The sequence below is a fragment of the Mauremys reevesii genome, linkage group 1, assembly GCF_016161935.1.
Source record: "Mauremys reevesii isolate NIE-2019 linkage group 1, ASM1616193v1, whole genome shotgun sequence".
In the NCBI taxonomy this organism is placed as follows: domain Eukaryota; kingdom Metazoa; phylum Chordata; order Testudines; family Geoemydidae; genus Mauremys; species Mauremys reevesii.
Window position 1 is genome coordinate 349215434 of NC_052623.1, and position 19485 is coordinate 349234918.

At 47.7% G+C, this 19485-nt stretch overlaps 1 protein-coding gene across 5 annotated transcripts in view; it reads left to right on the forward strand.

Annotated features, from left to right (window-relative positions):
• The window catches only part of SFMBT2 (Scm like with four mbt domains 2), a 192354-nt gene that overhangs the window by 158935 nt on the left and 13934 nt on the right, over positions 1–19485 (forward strand). For all 5 annotated transcript variants that reach the window (XM_039519596.1, XM_039519600.1, XM_039519597.1 and 2 more), the window contains exon 16: positions 5584–5693. In XM_039519596.1, coding sequence (XP_039375530.1) covers positions 5584–5693 — 110 coding nt within the window. The remainder of the gene's footprint in view (positions 1–5583; positions 5694–19485) is intronic.

The following is a 19485-nucleotide window of genomic DNA, read 5'->3' on the forward strand; positions in this document are numbered from 1 at the left end:
CAGAATGGACTGGAACACCCAGGGGATCAGCCCATAACTGGGAGTTCAAAGAGAGATGGTGGTAACATATTACGTGTATACAGCACCATTCATCCCATTGGTTAGGCAAGTGGCATGCAGTGACTTCCACTAAGCTCTGTTTTGTTACCTCCCACCCATCCTTCAGCCCATTTGACTGTTTTACCCAGGTGTCACACCTTGTACTCTCTGACATTTGTAAGCTCCTCGGAGCAGGGACTACTAGCTGTTTCTCATTTGTGCAGCACCGAGGGTAGTCAATTATTTTTTGTCAAGGTTCAAATTTCTTAGTCAAGGTATAGTCAAGGTCCAGACTCTAGAGAAGATGGGGAAAAAACCCAACAATAATGATAGTAATAAGTAAATAAAAAGATTCTGGGGTCCAGTCAAAAGCATCTGGTGGGCCAGATTTGGCCCAGGGTCTGCCTGTTGTCTACCCCTGGGGTTAGCAAAATGGGACCCTTATCCTTGGTCCGAGTTCCTAGGCATTACTGTGAGATCAATAAATAATCCAGCAGTGCTTTTGAAATTTTGGCCCCAATCTTGCGGGTGGACCCCCTTGTATCTATACAAAGCCTTAGGTGTCCACCCATGTAGATCAGATTGCAGAATCAGGGACTTTACATGCCACGTTCCACCCCAGAGGTAGGTCCATTGCAGTGATGGCTTAAAGTCTATTCTTTAGACTCAATCCTGAACTCCTTGATGGGAGTGTTGTCCGCAAAAAAAAAAAAAAATGGTTCAGGACTGGGACAGATAGCAAAGACTTCAGCCATCGCGGGAATGCAGACACCTCTGGGGTGGGACATGACAGCCATTTTCACAGCAGCTCTGCTTAACAGTTCATAGATTTAGTAGATTTTAAGGCCTGAAAGGATCATTATGATCATCTAATCTGACTTTCTGCATAACACAGACCATAAAATTCCACCCACTGATCCTTACACCTAGTCCAACAGCTTGTGCTTGCACTATGGCGTCTCTTTCCAAGAGACAGACAATTTCCTTTTACAGACTCCAAGTGATGGATAATTGACCACGTTCATTGATAATCTGTTTCAGAGTTTAATTACCCTCACTGTCTAAAAAACAAAAATAATGTTGTTTAGTTGGTTCCGGACTTTGGCATAAGGTGACTCTCCTTTCATGACACGCAAAAGGGGAATAAGCCAGTATTTGAAAAACAAGAGGAAAAAAATGTTAAACTATTGCACTCATTTTTTAATTTAAAATTGAGGAGCATGGAGAAAGGTGCATAATTAAATCAGATGTCTCAGTCTTGGTGCTCAGAGAATTAAGCAGCTTAGACTGAATTTTAAACATGACTGAGCAAGGCTGATGGAGTTATCATGAGCTATCACGAGCTATTGGCTATGGTGTTTGTATTCTCTGTACCTTGTATAAGCTTTATGGATCTGATGGTGCTCCAAGTGAAGCCAATTTTTACCATTGACTTCAATAGGAGCAAGTGCGGGCTACATCCTCAGCTGGTGTAAATCATTGTAGCTCTGACGTCAACTGAGCTATTCCAGTTTACACAGTTGCTTTATGTTGTCATAGACTATGTATTTATGACATCATGGGCCAAAAATGGAATCCGTCCTGACTTGCTTTGGAAAGCAGAGTGACAGAGAAATACATGTTGATTCAAGAAAGTTGCCCAAAATTAGTTACTTGGATCCTATCTAGCTATGCTGAAACCAGTGGAAGTTTAATTGAATGAGATCAGGATTTGGGCCCAGATCCTATTGCAGGGGTCAGCAACCTTTCTAAAGTGCTGTGCCGAGTCTTCATTTATTCCCTCTAATTTAAGGTTTCGCGTGCCAGTCATACATTTTAACGTTTTTAGAAGGTCTCTTTCTATAAGTCTATAATATATAACTAAACTATTGTTGTATATAAAGTAAATAAGGTTTTTAAATGTTTAAGAAGTGTCATTTAAAATTAAATTAAAATGCAGAGCCCCCTGGACTGGTGGCCAGGACCCGGGCAGTGTGAGTGCCACTGAAAATCAGCTCGCGTGCCGCCTTCGGCACCCCTGCCATAGGTTGCCTACCCCTGTCCTATTGAAATAATGGGAGTTAGATGCCTAAATACCTTTTAGGGAACTTTTTAAAACCCCTTTCCCCCAAGAAGTAAAGTAGTGTTGAACTGTGTGTGAGATTAAGAGATAATGTCATTGGACAAGAACACTGTTAACATGGTAATGGACTCCTGCTGGAAGGTTAGGGACAAGCCAAGGGACACTTAGGAAATAAACACAGAGACAAAGCTAAAGCTTCCCCTCCCCCCCAAGGGAAATGATTATCCCGTCAAAACATTATTTTCCAATGTGAGCTTAGATTACTAAGAGTCACATTGGAGACAAGCCAATTCAGAGAAAAACGCTGGTATTATTAGCATCTGTACAGGACTGAAATAAATTGGTTGTCTAAGGTAAAACCCAGACAGACTGAGCAGTGGAACTCTGTTCTGTTTGGAGGGAGAAATTGTGCCCATAATCCCTCCAACTGCACTTAGAACAGATATCACTTTAATAGGTGAGCAAGGCAGTGATGTCTAAGTGAGTCAGTCATGCCACAAATGCCTGATTTCTGTCTTTCTTTCTTATCTTTTTATTTAGGTAGGAAGCTTTGAACAGGTTTACAGATCATTGCTACGTGCATATCAGAGATGAAACAATAATCATCACAACAGTGCGCTTTTGTTTAGAGAAACATTATGCCGCAATGTAATCATCGGAGCTCTCTATTTAACCGGGTTACCCTACTACAGAGTGAATGTCTTTTCGCTCCTAGGATGTGTTGTTTCTGGTGATCAAATACTTCATTTCCGTTTCCAGCTCTGCCATTGACGGGCTGCGTGGTCTGGGCAAGTCACTTAGGGACACATTTCCAAAACAGCTCTGTTTCCATTTAAACATCAAACTGAGTGGCCAGATTTACATGAGCTTAGCCCGGTTGAAGATCTGGCCCATAATGGCTCTGCCTCCATTTGCAAAATGGAGAAAATAAATAGGGGTTGTGTGCTGTTCAGTTAATGTTTGAGTGCTAAGCTTTATTATCTATGGATTAACTAACCATTTAAATAATGAACTCTCCCTCCCCTTACAACTGCGATGTGTTATTCGCCTGCTCCATGGTCCTTGTGAACGCATGGAGGGGAAAGGTTGCAGGAATGGGACCTGTATGACTGAACTGTTCTTGATCTAAATCAGATTCTTTAATTCGTGAAATTGGTGGATGGAGCAGTGTCTAGCTATGCCAAGAGAAGCAGGCTCCAGGTCCAAATGGAAATGAGCAATGTCAAGAGAGCTCCCAGGGGCACAATCAGACAGTCGGTGAAACATGAGGAGCGGGCAGCACCTCATGAAGCAAATAAGAGCAAAGTGCATGCAAAGGAGAAGGCAATGCTGCAGCACAGCAAGCATGTGGGCATTTGTGGGTGACCTGCAGATAGAAATACAAGAGAAACAATTGGTACCGGCGATTTGCCTCATTCCCTATAGGCTGTCATAAGAATTAGAGGTGGAAGAGGCCATCTCCCTGTCACTGCAGGATTGTTCACTTCCCTGTGTTACGTTTCCTAGTGCTTTGTCCAGTCTAGTTTTTAATATGTCAAACAGTTTGGCTGCCACCACTACCCTGGGGATCCTGTTTTGCAATTCAGTAGCCCTCAGCATTAGGAAGTAAGGGAGGTCACACTCCGATTGATCAAGCTCTCTCTAACAGGCAATTGTTTATTCCCAGCTGGTGCCGGATTTAAAAGACATATTAATGTGAAGGGGATATGGGGCATCCTAGACACAGGCTGGGTAGGGCCCCAGCCCAGTAAAACATCCAAGTCTTAAGTGCTTTGCTGAACTGGAGCCTAGATGCCAAGGGTAGCATATCTGGAGGGAGAACCCTTGAACCATACTGGGGACTGCTCGCAGCCATCCCAAGGGGCTTTTCTCTGCCATTGGCCTTGCCTACATTAGGTCTTTGGGGAAAACCATGTGTTGTTTCAGGACCACCAGTGCAGTTGTGCTGGTGGTCGCAATGATGGGAGTGTCAGTGTGGCCCGGGCACCGGTGTTCACATTGCTGTGTTTTCCGTACCTGCTGGAAGTGAAATGAGGGAGCTTTCCCAAAAGCAGCTAGTGTAGTAGATGCAGCTACGCAGAACAGCGAGGGTGGGAGCCCTTAAAAGGCCATTCGACTCCTCTGACTGTGAGTCACACAGGCCAGTGCCCCTGTCAGTTCTGCAGTGGGTGATGGGAGGGGAACAGTTATGAGCGTTGATTGGCTGAGAACATACGGATTTGTCCTTTTTGTTGTTGTTGTTGTTGGAAGGCAGTGTGAGCCACTGGGTAGGACGCTAGACTAGGACTCGGGAGACTGGAGCTCTATTCTTTGCTCTGGCACTAACCTGCTAAGTGACTGTGGGCAAATTTGTGCCTCAGTTTGCCCATCTGTAAAATGGGGATAATGATCCCTATCTTCCTTTGTGAAGTGCTTTGAGATCTGTAGGTGAAAAGCATGGTATAAGAACCTGGGGGTATTATTATTAGACACTATTTTGAGTATTTCTAAGTTCATTTCTTTTAATGAGCAGTCTTGTGAAATCTACAAAGGTCTAATAATGAATTAATATCTTGCTTCCACTAATAAGCAAACCCGCTAGGCTATTCAAATTATGCCCGCTTTACATTGCAATCTGTAGCATTAAGTGAAATTCATGACTGAAAATTATCCAACTTGGTTTCCAAAAATGATGGCAGACTCCCAAGACTAGGGCCCTACCAAATTCACGGTCTATTTTGGTCAATTTCACGGTCATGAGATTTTAAAAATCATAAATTTCATTATTACAGATATTTAAACCTGAAATTTCATGGTGTTGTAACTGTAGGGGTCCTGATCCAAAATGGTAAGGGTGCAGAAGTAAGGGTGACAATACTGTGATCCCCTAAAATAACCTTGCGACCCCCCCCCCGCAACCCCCTTTTGGGTCAGGACCCCCAGTTTGAGAAACACTAGTCTCCCCCATAAATCTGTGTAGTATAGGGCAAAATTACACAAAAGACCAAATTTCACGGTTCGTGACATGTTTTTCACGGCCGTGAACTTAGTAGAGCCCTAACCATGACTGGAAAGGATGCAGGAGCTCATCTCTACTGTATGCTATTATGATATAATCAGCTTCTCTCTTGTAATAATGTCTGGAGGCGACTGCGGTGGGGGTGGGGAGTTGATATGCTTACAGTCAGTTGCAAATCTGTGAAGGATCAAGTTAAGTATAGGGTGTTAAAACCAGCTCACCTCCTCACCCCCTCCAGAATTGTGTAAATACCATAGAATGTTAACATGCACATTGACAGCGCCTGCGTTCTACTTAAAGCACTGCTTAGATTGTAATCTCTCTGGGGGCGGGGACCCCGTCATTGTGAATATATACAGTGCCTAGCACAAAGGGGCCCCGAGTCAGTTAGTGCCTCCAGGTGCTACTTCAGTGCAGATATGAGGATAGTGACTATGTGGTCATTCTATTAAAGCTGTCAGTGTTTACTTTTGTCTTTCATTAGGTTCTTAGCATGGTAATCAACGCAGCTTACAAACCAGGCAGCGTCCTCCGAGAACTGCAGCTAGTAGAAGACCCGCAGTGGAATTTTCAGGAGGAAACACTCAAGGCAAAGTCAGTATTTCCATGTGTTACCTACTCATTCATTTATTTTCCATTTTGAATAAACGGAGCTGGTTGGAAAAAACAAGGGACATTTTCCATGAAAATTTTCATTTAGGGTTTTTTTCCCCAAAAAATTTTCTTTGATTTTTTTTTTTTAATTTTTGTACCAGTTCTATAGCAGTTTAAACATTGAAACAATATTTTCTTGAATATTTCGTTTCAGGTTGGTTTGGGGGATTTTTGGGAGCAGGGCAGAGTTAATAATTGAACACTATCATTATATGTATTGAAATAGTTGGTTTCTGAAATACAGAGTTTCTGAAATACAGAGTTTGATAAAAAATTTAATCAACATTTCCAATTTTGATCCTTTTCAACCAGCTCTTTTGAGAAATAACTTGCAATGGGAAAACCAGATCCAAGTGTTGATTCAGAAAGTGCTGAGTTTTATGAAATGCTGTTTTGATGTAAACTTTATCTATTATTAAATGGTACTGATCCAATTTGTGGTCTCATAAAATAAAATAAATTTGTTGTTTTTAATCTCTAATTTAAGGGCCCTTTAGCAAAGCCATAACAAGAAGCAATGGTTGGAAGCTAAGCCAGACAAATTCTGATTAGAAAGTAGGCACACGTTTTTAACAGTAAGTGTGATAAGCCATTGGAGCACACTACAAAGGGAAGTAGTGGATTCTCCATGTCTTGAAGTTTTCAAATCAGGACTAGATGCCTTTCTGGAAGATGATGTTTAGCCAAACATATTACTGGGCTCAGTTACAACTGGGTGAAATTCTAAGGCCTGTGTTATACAAGAGGTCAGACTAGATCAGAGGTGGGCAAACTACGGCCCACAGGACCCTCCTGCCTGGCCCCTGAGCTCTTGGCCCAGGAGGCCAGCCCCCGGTCCCTCCCCTGCTGTCTCCCCTCCCCCACAGGCTCAGCTCACTGCGCTGCCGGCGCGATGCTCTGGGCAGCACAGCTGCAGAGCCACAGCCTGACCCGGTGCTCTGTGCTGTGCGATGGCGTGGCTGGCTCCAGCCGGGCGGCGCGGCTGCTTGTCCTGGTGCTCTGGGCAGTGCGGCTGTAGAGGGGGCGATCAGGGAGAAGGGGTGGTTGGATGGGGCAGGAGTCCTAGGGGGGCAGTCAGGAATGAGAGGAGGGATTGGATGGGGTGGCGGGGGGCAGTCAGGGGCAGGGAGGGGTGGATGGAGGCACGAGTCCCGGGGGGGCTGTCAGGGGACAGGAAACAGGGGGGGTTGGATGGGGCAGGAGTCCCAGGGGGGCTGTCGGGGTGAGAAGCAGGGGGGGTCGGATGGTGGCGGGGGCCAGGCCACGCCTGGCTGTTTGGGGAGGCACAGCCTCCCCTAACCGGCCCTCCATACAATTTCAGAAACCTGATGTGGCCCTCAGGCCAAAAAGCTTGCCCGCCCCTGGACTAGATGATGTAATGGACTCTCTTGGCCTTAAAATCTATGCATTTATGCCTGTTTTATATAATCATAGACAGTTCTTTGTACTCATCTGTTTCTCCCCCATTATAATTGAACACTATCATTATATGTATTGAAATAGTTGGTTTCTGAAATACAGTGCTATGGTTTGTTATTGTATTGACTCTTTGGCTGTACAGATTCCACAGTTAGCTATTTTCTACTCAGATTGTGAGGTGCAGAATTTAGGACACTTTTACTCTAAAGTCGCTGAACTTTTATCATTTGGCCCGAGGAAGAATCATGGTCAGAAAGGCAAAACTACTCATAAGTCTTAGCTTTTTGTATTGTATTGTGAATTCAAGAAAGAAGTGGTTTTCTCACACAATTTTACTAAGGGAATAGGACTCTTTTATGGAGCAAAAATGAAACCTGTTTCAAACGAAGCTTGCGTCACATTGGAAACATGGACATTCACATTTTTTGTATATTTTCCACATTCCCATCTCCCTGAAATTTTGCATCAACTGGAGTTTGGCAGATGCAAAATTTCAGATTTTTTTTTTTCAAAATTCGGTAAAAAGAAAGATATAAGCGGTTTGATTTTCATTAGTGCGTCGCCCCTGCAGTTCCTCCTGATGTCCGTGGGCGCTGCGAGTGCTCAGCACATCTGATAATCGGTTATCCTTGTCCAGTTTTAGGGTCTGGTCCTGTAAACATTTAAGCCTGTGAGAGACTTTGCTGCTGAATGGTCCCATCTGGAATCCAGTGGGATGACTCGCTGGAGCAAAATTACTCCCACGTAGACGTTTGTGCACAATCAGATCCTTAAAACAGGAGTAGTAGGACTTATAGGCCCTTTGAAATTCAGCCTGCAGAGGGTGACATAATCAAACATCTGAGCCGGACTGACATTCCTTCCACAAGATAGCAGTGGTGTCTTGTATACCCAGCCATACACAAAGTGTACGGAATGCTATGGTCCAGATCCCATTAAAACAGTCAGATTAAATCCCCAAGGCCCTGCAAACTAAGGGCTAGTCTACACTACTGCACAACATCGGCTGCTGCAGCACGTCTGCTGAAGAGCACTCTCCTATCGGCATAATTACGCCACCTCAACGAGAGCTGGAAGCTGTGTCGGCAGGAGATGCTTTCCTGCTGACATAGCGCGGCGTGGAGAACACTTTAAGTCGACAGAAACAACAAGAAGTCCGGTGGCATCTTAAAGACTAACAGATTTATTTATTTGGACATAAGCTTTGGTGGGTAAAAAACCTCACTTCTTCAGATTCATGAAGTCTTTAAGGTGCCACCGGACTCCTTGTTGTTTTTGTGGATACAGACTAACACGGCTACCCCCGATACTTGATATTTAAGTCGACGTAACTTGTGTCGCTCAGGGGAGTGTAGACAAGCCCCAAGACTGATTTGATTTTGGTTTATCCATTTGGAGTTTGCTTGGGCTTCTGCCGATGTTTCTATTGAATCTGGCTGAACAGAATCAAAGCCAGACTCATGAAATCAAAGGCCACAGAATTCTGAAGGCGACGCACGACACGTCGCATCAGATATGACAGCCCATGCCACTTCTGAATCCTAAAGAGCTGCTCAGAGTGAGAATATGTGTGTTTAAGGCAAGTTTCAAGAACACTGGACTGCAATGGCATCTTGTCGCAGACTGCTAATGATGACAGCTCTGCAGCCAGCTGGAATGTTCATGCTGTAGCGTGACGCGTCCCGTCACCACCTTCCCTCTGATGTTAAGTGACAACTCCTTCGATCTTGATGGTGTTGCTATTTGTCTTGGGGGATAGGGAGACGAAGGGAGGGATGTGCCGCCCCACCAGCCTGAAAGCTGAAACACTGCCCGCCAGGAATAAATTAGCTCAGCAGCCGGGCAACCTGTATTCAGTTTACTCTGCTGTCAGCAGCGACCATGAATTACAAGAGGCTTGCAAAGAAGACGGAGAATTTAGAGGGTCCAAGGGGATGCATGCACACAGCGAGATCAGTCATCCTCCCGCCCCATTAGTATTCCCTGACAGTGGTGTAACGAGCTAGAAATGTCATGCCCGATTCCCTGAGCCCTCCATGCTCAGAATCCCTACCGGGGTCAATGGGAGCTGATGGTGCTCAGTCACCCTGATCATCAGGACACTTATTTCAGTGCCTAAATCTGGATTTACGTGCTTGACTTTAGGCACCTAGATTTGAAAGATTGGGCCTTTGAGCCTTCCCAGTGTCCTAGTTTCTACACCTGTAAAATAGGGCTAATCATGCTTATCCGCTTTCATACCGTGCTTTGAGATCTATGGATGAAAAATCCACAGATATGTGCCTGTCTGGGGCTTGTTTAAACTAGAAATTCAAGAATATGAACTGTGGCGAATCCACCCCAGAGAAAAGATGTGCCCTGCCCAGCTCTAGCAGCCAATTGCAGCTGTAGGATTCTGTTAATCTGTCTCTAATCTGAATCCATCGCTCATTTATACCGCACAACTAGGTTGTGCTGAGTTTCAAAGAGAAGGCTCCGTTAACAATCAGCCAGGCACGCTCCACAAGTACTCCCTTTCGTGCCTTTGGTACGAAGAGCTCTAACATGGAGTCATGGGGTGAAACTGAGAAAGGGGAAGTGTTTTCCACGCAGGACAGGTTCTTACCTCGTGCACAGCATGAAGACAATTAGAAGACAATGCTGTACGCCCCACAGCGATTTAGTTCCTGGGTATGGTGCTGCTGCATCGCAAGTGGTTCAAAAGTCCAATTCTCAAGCGACTGTCCTTGCCACAGATAATGCAGGCTTAAGCATCAGGGCCCAGAGATGAAGCCGGGGCACAATTGGCATTTGAGGCCTGCTGCACTTTGTTTTCCTCTCTGTCAATCACCTCTCTTCAGCCTCTTTGATTCCCAGGTGCAGCGCAGCCCTTCAATGCAGCCTGTTGCTAGCCCCGTCTTCCTAGCTTGTGTCACTGTTGCAAATTTTCAAGTTCCTCTTACAAACATCCTTGAGCCTGAGCCTAGGTCAGCCTGGTGGCCTTGGAGCATTGTAGTAGCTGGGTGAATGTCAGGAAGAACTTTTGAGTAACCTGAGCAGAGAGGAAGGATGATCTTGGGGTTATGCCACTTGGCAGAAATGGCAATGGGCTGAGGTCAAATCCTGCCTGTGCTACAGACTTTCTTGGGTGACCTTGGTCAAGTTACTTAGTCTCGCTGTATGTCAGTTCCCCATCTGTAAAATAGCAGTAACAATCCTTCATTTCTCTGTCCCATCTATTTACATTGCCAGCTCTTCAGGTCAGGGACTGTGTTTCACTTTGTGCACTGTGGGCAGGGCCTGATCTCTCCTCTGCATCTGATGGTGATGGTGTAAAACAATAATAATATACACATTTCAGCTGTGTTGTGTGTTGAGGAGAAATGTAGTAGAAGCCCCATAGCGTGGTAGATTTAAAGCCAGAGTGAACAAAACACTAATAAATTTAGAGTGAGCAACAACCTTGGCAGGCTAGGGGCAGGCTAGGGGTTCTTCTTCTTGATTGCTCCTGTGATTGCACCACAGTGGGTGTTGCGCCGTGCGCGTCTCTCTCTTTCATTTTTACCCCAGCAAGGCTGGCGGCGGCTGGCTGGCGCCCCTGGGCGGGCGCGCGCCTGTTATATACCCCCTCCCAGCGGCCCCGCTCCTCCCTTCAGTCCTCTTTTCTCGTTACCGCCAACTGGTGGAACTGTGCTCTCTCTCTCCCTCCTCCACAACTCTACTTTTTTTTTTTTTTTTTATATAGTTATAGTAGTAGTTAGTATAGAGTTAGATAGTTAGTTTAGAGGGTTCTCAAACTGGGGTCGGGACCCCTCAAGGCATCATGAGGCTATTACATGGGAGCGTCACGAGCTGTCAGCCTCCACCCTAAACCCCACTTTGCAGCATTTATAATGGTGTTAAATATAGAAAAAAGTGTTTTTACTTCATAAGGAGGGGTCATACTCAGAGGTTTGCTATGTGAAAGGGGTCACCAGTACAAAAGTTTGAGAACCACTGCACTAGACAGATCGAGTAGATCATATCTGTCGCTAGGTTCCATGCGTATCTGAATCGATAAAAGATTTTATTCTAACATTCAATCAAAATGTGTTTTTAGAAGAGCAATTCTTAAAATAATTTGCTTTTGTTTAAATAATCTATAATTTTGTCATAATATACTAATTTAGGGCCCAGTTGTGGACCACTACCCCTGGTGAACATTTACTTATAGGAGAAGTCCCATTGGTGCTCATGGAGTTACCAACTCAAATAAGTGCTCACTAATGTACATATGGGTTCTACAGTCAGGCCTTTAATATTTCATGGGAGTAGGTCAGCAATAATAATGTTATGGTTAAAGATGTATGCGGTGGTGTTGTAGCCATGTTGGTTCCAGGATATTAGAAAGTAAGTGAACTAATAGCTTTTATTGGGTCAACTTCTGTTGGTGAAGGAGACAAGGTTTTGAGCTTAAACAGAGTTCTTTTTCAGCCCTGGGAAATGTACTCCGAGCGTCGCAACTAAATACAAAATTGAACAGATTGTTTAGCATAAGGAGTTAAAACACATGGTAAGATGCCATTCAAGCTGAAGTGGGCAGTAAATATTTCTGTAATTGTAGGACAAAGGAGGGTTAGTCGGTTATAGATTGTTGTAATGAGCCATAAATCTAGTGTCTCTGTTCAGTCCATGATTTTTAGTGTCTAGCAAAGTTATGAATTTAAGCCCCTAGGCTCGTCTTTTGAAAGTGTTATGCAGGTTTCCTTTGAGGACCGAGAGGTCAGAGATAGAGTTATTTGTGAAAAATGTTCACATACAGGCGATAGGATGTCACTGTCTTTTACCATTTTTCTGGGTGAATTCATTCAGGAGCATGGCGATTGTCTCATTTCACCCACGTAGTTACAGCTACTTTTGGCTAAAATGTCTCATGCTCATTCTTAGCCCAACGGTGAATATTTTTCAGGGAGGTTTTTGATAACATTTCATTTGGCCATTTTTAAAATGATCCAGGGTGTGTAAAGTGAATATTTGGAAATGGCCTAGGTTGTTAGATAACTTGCAGATTATTAGAGCCAATTTCAAGCTACACCATCCACCTCTGTGATGTCCCATGTGTGGGTCAGTAGCATTGTTTGGTCATCTGAGGCTGCAAATAGATCAAATGGGACTGGCACAGAAGTGTAACCTCTCTCCATAACTATGATGAGGCTTTGTCAGGAGTGCTCCCAGACTGAATCCTGATTATGAGGAGTCTAAGATGTTGGTGGAAGATTAGATACTGCTAGAGTAAGGTCATGGCCACATTTTCATTAATTTTGCCTATAAAGGGAGACAGTAATTTGTGAGATCATTGGCATCCAGGATTATTTAGTTTTGGAGAATTTGCTAGAGAAAAACCAACATGCTTCAAAGAGTCAGGATCTCAGAGAGAAACATTGAGAGTTTATATTGGTAGCAGTCCCAGTCTGCGTTGGATTTCACCAGCCATGATGGGCAGGGTCCAGCTTGTATTTAGTTACTCAGATGTTCTTCAGAACCTCTAGTATTGTATTTGTGAGAGCTGCGGTTTCTCTTAGGGATGGTGGGGGTTGGCCTGGGGTGTTTGTTGTGGGGGGTACTTTGTGTCTGCAAGACACTCCCTCATATTCAGTTGACTGTTTTTTTCAGTGATGTAAGCAGTGAGTTCCTTGCTGCGGAAAGGGGCAGGGTCTAAGAACTGTTGAAGGAAATTCAAGTTTGCTAGTCCGTTGACTATTCAAAATAGCCCCAATGACCAGTGGGACTATTGGCTGAATTCTGAAACGGTTAAGTGCTTTGAGTACTGTTGAGAGCTCCTGCTTTTTGAAACATCTATTTAGCACTAGGCTTTTCATGTCTTGGAGGATGCCTCCGCTGGTTTTTCCTAGTAAATTCTCCTATATGGGTCATTACTATAGGGATCTCTGAAGATTCTTTTTCCTTTGGCTTTAGATGTAAAACATGTAATTAGAAAAGCAAGATTGTTCAACTGAGCTTAGCGCTACAGTTGATACTGCTGAACTTTAAAGTCGTACAGTGCTCCCAGGTTGTTAGTGCAAGACGCTTATTACTTAAAAGTAGCTGGCAAAATGAGATTCTTATCATGATGGAAAATATAATATCAATAACAGTAATATTTTTAATGACACTAATGGAAAAATGGTTTTTGAATTGTAGCCAGCGTAGGTCTTTTCCTGAGGCTGTCAGAGGGTAGTTCAGATTACATTAATGACTTTAGTGTTAAAAGGTTTGAAGTGTGGTACGTATGGAAAATATTAGTAAATCTTGTTTTACAGCTTACAGAGATACTGCCAAGACCAGAATCATGTTTAAAATTATATTCCATACCTGTAGCCACTAATAACAACTTGAGTCATCGAGACAGATTTAATTATGAAACTCACATTTGTGTTTCCCCATCCATGCCGGTTCTTCATTCTTTGTATCTCGCCTAGACAATGAAATGACTGGTCTGCTTTTTTCCCCCTTCTTGTTAGTTCCACCTTTTGCTTTTGCAGGCCCTGTAGTGCAATGCTGTCCTCTTTGGGATCACAGCACCACAGGGCGTACACATTAAGGATGAGATTCTGCCGTTCTTACTCATGTTAAATGGTGCATGTAGGACTTTGAGCTCAGACTGTTTATTCTTCTTCGAGTGCTTGCTCATACCTTTAAGCCGAGAACAAAAAAGGAGCGGGACTTTCGTCTCAAGCAGCTCCTGATGGAGGCAGCTCGGCACCGAGCTCTGGACAGTCTTCAAGACGCGCTCCCTCGGCACCGATCCCTCTCTCCGAGGGCAAAGAGGCACAAGACTCCTGCTGCGTCCGCGCCTCCTGCTCCACAGCCCAAGCGCTCTACTAAGTCGGACCGCCCGGCACCAATACCTGCTGTGGCACCGACAACATCGGCACCGTCGATTCCAGCCACGCAAGAGCCGTCGAGTCCGGTGCCTGAAAGCTCCCCGGTGCGAGCTATGGTTGAGCTCTCTATTCCCTCCAGGCCGGAGACATTTTCCACGGCGAGGGCGTTGATTGCAATGACGGAGTCTGCGCTGCCTCAACCCCCGGCACCGCCGGTGCGGGTTATACAGTCGATCGGCAAGCCTGCCTTGATCAGACCACCCTCCGCTGGCACCACAGAGCGGCACCGTTCACGATCGCGGTCCCGCAGACGTTCGCGGTCCCGTCGCCGATCCAGGTCCCAACGCCGCTCGTAGTCCCGGCACCGTTCTCCATTTCGGTACCAGTAGTACTCGCGGCACCGGTCAGCGTCCCGTTCGCCGGCCCGGTACACTCGGCACCAATCCAGCTCCCGGCACCGCTCCAGGCACCGTGACTCTCATAGCCACTCCCGACGTCAAGCCTCGAGATCTCAGTCGACCTCCCGGCACCGCTCCGGTCGCAGGTCCTGATCTCGCTCCCGGTACCGGTATGCCTCCCGGTACCGATCCCCAATGCCGCGTCAAGCGATGCCAGCTAGAGAGGGAGACTCTGCCCAGAGCTTTTCAGCTCCTCCATGGCCTTCCAGACATGCATCAGTGTCGTCCCATGTGAGCAGTTCATACGCGCAGGACCGTGATTCGGATGTGCCCACCAGAGTCTTCCAGGAGCCCCAGGCCCAGGACCCTGGCCCCCCATCAGTGGTCATTCTGGACACCTTGGGCATACCACCAGGCCCAAGGCGTACCTGTGATCCCATCCCGCTCTGATCTGTCAGAGCACCGGGTGCCAGAGGCGACAGTTAGCCATCCCCCTCCGACCGGTACGGAGGAAGCCCCGGTTCAGCCTCCGGACTCCCAGATCCCACTGGAACAGGAGGTCATCCAGGAGCACAAGCCCACACAGGACCCGCTTGTCCCCGGCCTTTCTTCTTCCTCCTCCCCAGATGAGGCGGTGGCAGGAACGTCCTCCTCGGGCCCTCCTCCAATCGACTTGAGGGCCCATCAGGACCTCCTGAGACAGATGGCACTCAATATGAACCTCCAAGTGAAGGAAGTCTCGGAGATAGAGGATCCGGTCGTAGACATTCTGTCGGCTGACGCCCCCACTAGAGTGGCCCTACCGTTCATTCGGACGATCCAAGCCAATGCGGATACCATCTGGCAGTCTCCAGCCTCTGTCCCGCCCGCGGCCAGGGGAGTCGAATGCAAGTACATGGTACCCTCCAGGGGGTACAAGTATCTATATGCACATCCTCCCCCTTGCTCCCTTGTCATCCAGTCCATCAATGAGAGGGAACGCCATGGCCAGCAGGCACCAGCCCCTAAATCGAAGGAGGCTAGGCGAATGGACTTACTGGGCCATAAAGTGTACTCGGCAGAGGCCCTGCAACTCCGCGTAGCAAACCAGCAAGCCCTGCTTAGCCGCTACAATTACAACACCTGGGCGGCGGCGGGCAAATTTACGGAGTTGGTTCCTCAGGACTCCCGTCAGGAGTTCACTGCCCTCCTGGAAGAAGGGAAGAAAGTGGCGAGAACTTCCCTCCAGGCATCGTTGGATGCAGCTGACTCCGCTGCCAGGACTCTGGCTTCGGGTGTTGCCATGAGGCGCATTTCATGGCTCCAGGTGTCGGGCCTTCCCCCGGAGCTGCAGCATACTATACAGGACTTGCCCTTCGATGACAAAGGCCTGTTCACTGAAAAAACTGACCCTAGGCTGCAAAGCCTAAAGGACAGCAGGGTCACTATGCGCTCTCTCGGCATGCACATGCCGGTGACTCAGCACCAGCCTTTCCGTCCCCAGCCTCACCACTCTTACCCTGCGCCTAGACAAAGACAGGACTTTGGCAGAAGGCGTGGCCGAGGCGGTCGTAGGCGTCAGTCAGGGCCCCAAGGGGGCCAAAATCAGAGTCCCTCTAAACCACCAATGGAGCCAAAGCCTAAATTTTGAAGGCACGCCCGAGGACGGCGTACCAGTTATTACCCAAGATCCGTTCCCTCCCTTTTACAACTGCCTCTCCTTTTTCCTCCCTGCGTGGTCCCATCTAACCTCAGATCGTTGGATCCTACGCATGGTGGAACTTGGGTACCGCCTCCAGTTTATTTCGCCCCCCACCTCCCACCCTCCATCCTCGTCCCTCTTCAGGGACCCCTCTCACAAGCAATTCCTCTTGCAAGAGGTGCGGATGCTCCTCACCATCGGAGCTATAGAGGAGGTACCAAAGAACGAAAGGGGCAAGGGGTTCTACTCCTGCTATTTCCTAATCCCCAAGGCGAAGGGAGGTCTCAGACCTATCCTAGACCTGCGGGAACTCAACAAGTTCATGATAAAGCTGAAGTTCCGCATGGTATCCCTGGGGACCATCATCCCATCCTTGGATCCCGGAGACTGGTATGCCACCCTCGATATGAAGGACGCGTATTTTCACGTCGCCATTTATCCTCCACACAGAAGGTACCTCCGGTTAGTGGCCAACCGTCAACATTTCCAGTTTACGGTCCTTCCGTTTGGCCTCTCTACAGCCCCAAGAGTATTCACAAAGTGCATGGCTGTAGTCGCCGCCTCCCTCTGCCGCTGTCGGATACACGTTTTTCCATATCTAGACGATTGGCTCATTTGAGGGACCTCCAAGGCCCAAGTTACCCGTCATGTGGGCATCGTCAAGGACCTATTCCTGCGTCTAGGCCTGATGATCAATATAGAGAAATCCCCTCTGATTCCCACACAGAGAATAGAATTCATTGGGGCCATCCTGGACTCCAATCTTGCCAGAGCCTGCTTACCTCAGCCTCGGTTTCAGGCGATGGTAACAATTATACAAGGTCTACGGAACATCCCGACAACTTCGGCTCGCACTTGCCTAGGTCTCCTGGGTCACATGGCTGCCTGCACGTTCATAACCAAACATGTCAGGCTTTGCCTCCGTCCACTCCAATCGTGGCTCACCTCGGTGTACCACCCGGGCAGAGACAGCATGGACATGATCGTCACGATCCCCCCGAGCATCCTAGGCTCCCTCGACTGGTGGTCGACGCCCTCCCTGGTGTGTGCAGGGATGCCGTTCCATCCGCCTCAGCCTTCTATGTCCCTGACGACGGGCGCCTCATCTCTCGGCTGGGGTGCTCACCTTGGTCAGTTTCGCACTCAGGGCCTTTGGTCAGCTCAAGAGCTGCCCTTGCACAGCAATGTCCCAGAGCTGAGAGCAGTCCCGCCTGCCAGGCGTTTCAGCAGCACCTACAAGGCCGTTGTATCTCAGTGTTCACAGACAACACAACGGCCATGTATTACATAAACAAGCAGGGAGGAGCACGGTCCTCCCCTCTTTGCAGGAAGCCATCCAGCTCTGGGACTTCTGCATAGCCCAATCGATAGACCTGGTAGCGTCCTTTCTCCCAGGGGTCCGGAACACTCGGGTGGATCACCTCAGCAGATCCTTCCTGTCTCACGAGTGGTCGATTCATCCGGACGTTATCCATCCCGTTTTCCGGAAGTGGGGCTTTCCCCGCATAGACGTCTTCGCTTCTCGCGAGAACAGGAAGTGCCAGACGTTCTGCTCATTCCAAGGCCTCTCCCCGGGCTCGATCTCGGATGCTTTTCTGATGCCGTGGACGAGCCATCTGCTGTACGCTTTTCCACCGTTCCCGCTGGTTCACAGGGTCCTGCTAAAACTCCGCAGGGACAGAGCGCACCTGGTCATGATCGCTCCAGCGTAGCCCAGGCAGCACTGGTACACCATGTTGCTAGACCTGTCGATAGCCAACCTGATTCCCCTGCCTCTTTGCCCAGACCTCATAACGCAGGATCACGGCAGATGTCACCACCCAGCCCTGCAATCCCTGCACCTCACAGCATGGCTGCTGCGTGGCTAAACCGATCCGAGTTACGTTGCTCTGCCTCGGTACAACAGGTACTCCTGGGTAGTAGGAAACCTTCCACTCGGTTAACATATCTGGCCAAGTGGAAGCGTTTCTCCTGTTGGTGCGAAACGCACAATGTTACTCCCACCGAGGTCCCGATCCATTCCATCTTGGACTACCTCTGGTCTCTCAAACAGCAGGGCCTGGCAGTGTCATCATTGAGGGTACACTTGGCAGCCATCTCTACCTTCCACCCAGGGGAGAGTGGCCGCTCCGTATTCTCGCACCCTATGGGTTCTAGGTTCCTCAAGAGCTTGGAGCGCTTATACCCCCAAGTTTGCCGCCCCGCCCAAACCTGGGACCTCAACCTGGTTCTAACCAGACTTATGACTGCCCCATTTGAGCCATTGGCAACCTGCTCGCTGCTATACCTGTCCTGGAAGACAGTTTTCCTCGTAGCCATTACATTGGCCAGACGAGTCTCCGAGCTTCGGGCTCTCACGGTGGACCCACCGTATACTGTGTTTCACAAGGACAAGGTGCAGTTGCGACCATATCCGGCCTTCCTCCCTAAGGTGGTGTCGGCCTTTCATATCAACCAGGATATCTTCCTTCCGGTCTTCTTTCCGAAGCCACACTCATCGCAAAGGGAGCAACAATTGCACTCCCTAGACGTCCGTAGGGCGCTCGCATTTTATATCGAGCGGACAAAGCGCTTTCGTAAAACGCCCCAACTCTTCGTTGCAGTGGCAGATCGAACGAAGGGCCTACCTGTCTTCTCCCAGAGGATTTCATCTTGGGTGACGTTGTGCATCCACACCTGCTGTGACTTGGCCCATGTTCGATCGAGCCACCTCACTGCACATTCCACCAGGGCTCAGGCTTCTTCTGCTGCCTTCCTGGCTCATGTACCCATCCAGGAGATATGTTGCGCAGCTACCTGGTCCTCGGTCCACACCTTTGCCTCACATTATGCACTGGTCCAACAATCCAGAGATGATGCAGCCTTTGGCTCAGCAGTTTTGCATTCTGCAACATCTCACTCCGACCCCACCACCTAGGTAAGCCTTAGGAATCACCTAATTGGAATCGATATGAGCAAGCACTCGAAGAAGAAAAGACGGTTACTCACCGTTGTAACTGTTGTTCTTCGAGATGTGTTGCTCATATCCATTCCAAACCCGCCCTTCTTCCCCACTGTCGGAGTAGCCGGCAAAAAGGAACTGAGGGGCGGATGGGTCGGCAGAGGTATATATCCGGTGCCATAGCGGCGCCACTCCAGGGGGCGCCCAGCTGACCCACCAAGTGTTGCTAGGGTAAAAATCTTCCGACGAACGTGCATGCGGCGCGCGCACACCTAATTGGAATGGATATAAGCAACACATCTCGAAGAACAACAGTTACAAAGGTGAGTAACCGTCTTTTTTGTGAAAAAGATGTGGAGCAGTGGTGTAGCAATAGAAAAAGCAGTGGGTGAAGTAACCTAAACTCCCTATTCGCCCAGTGAGAAGTGGATTAACTCAGTTTATCTGATGT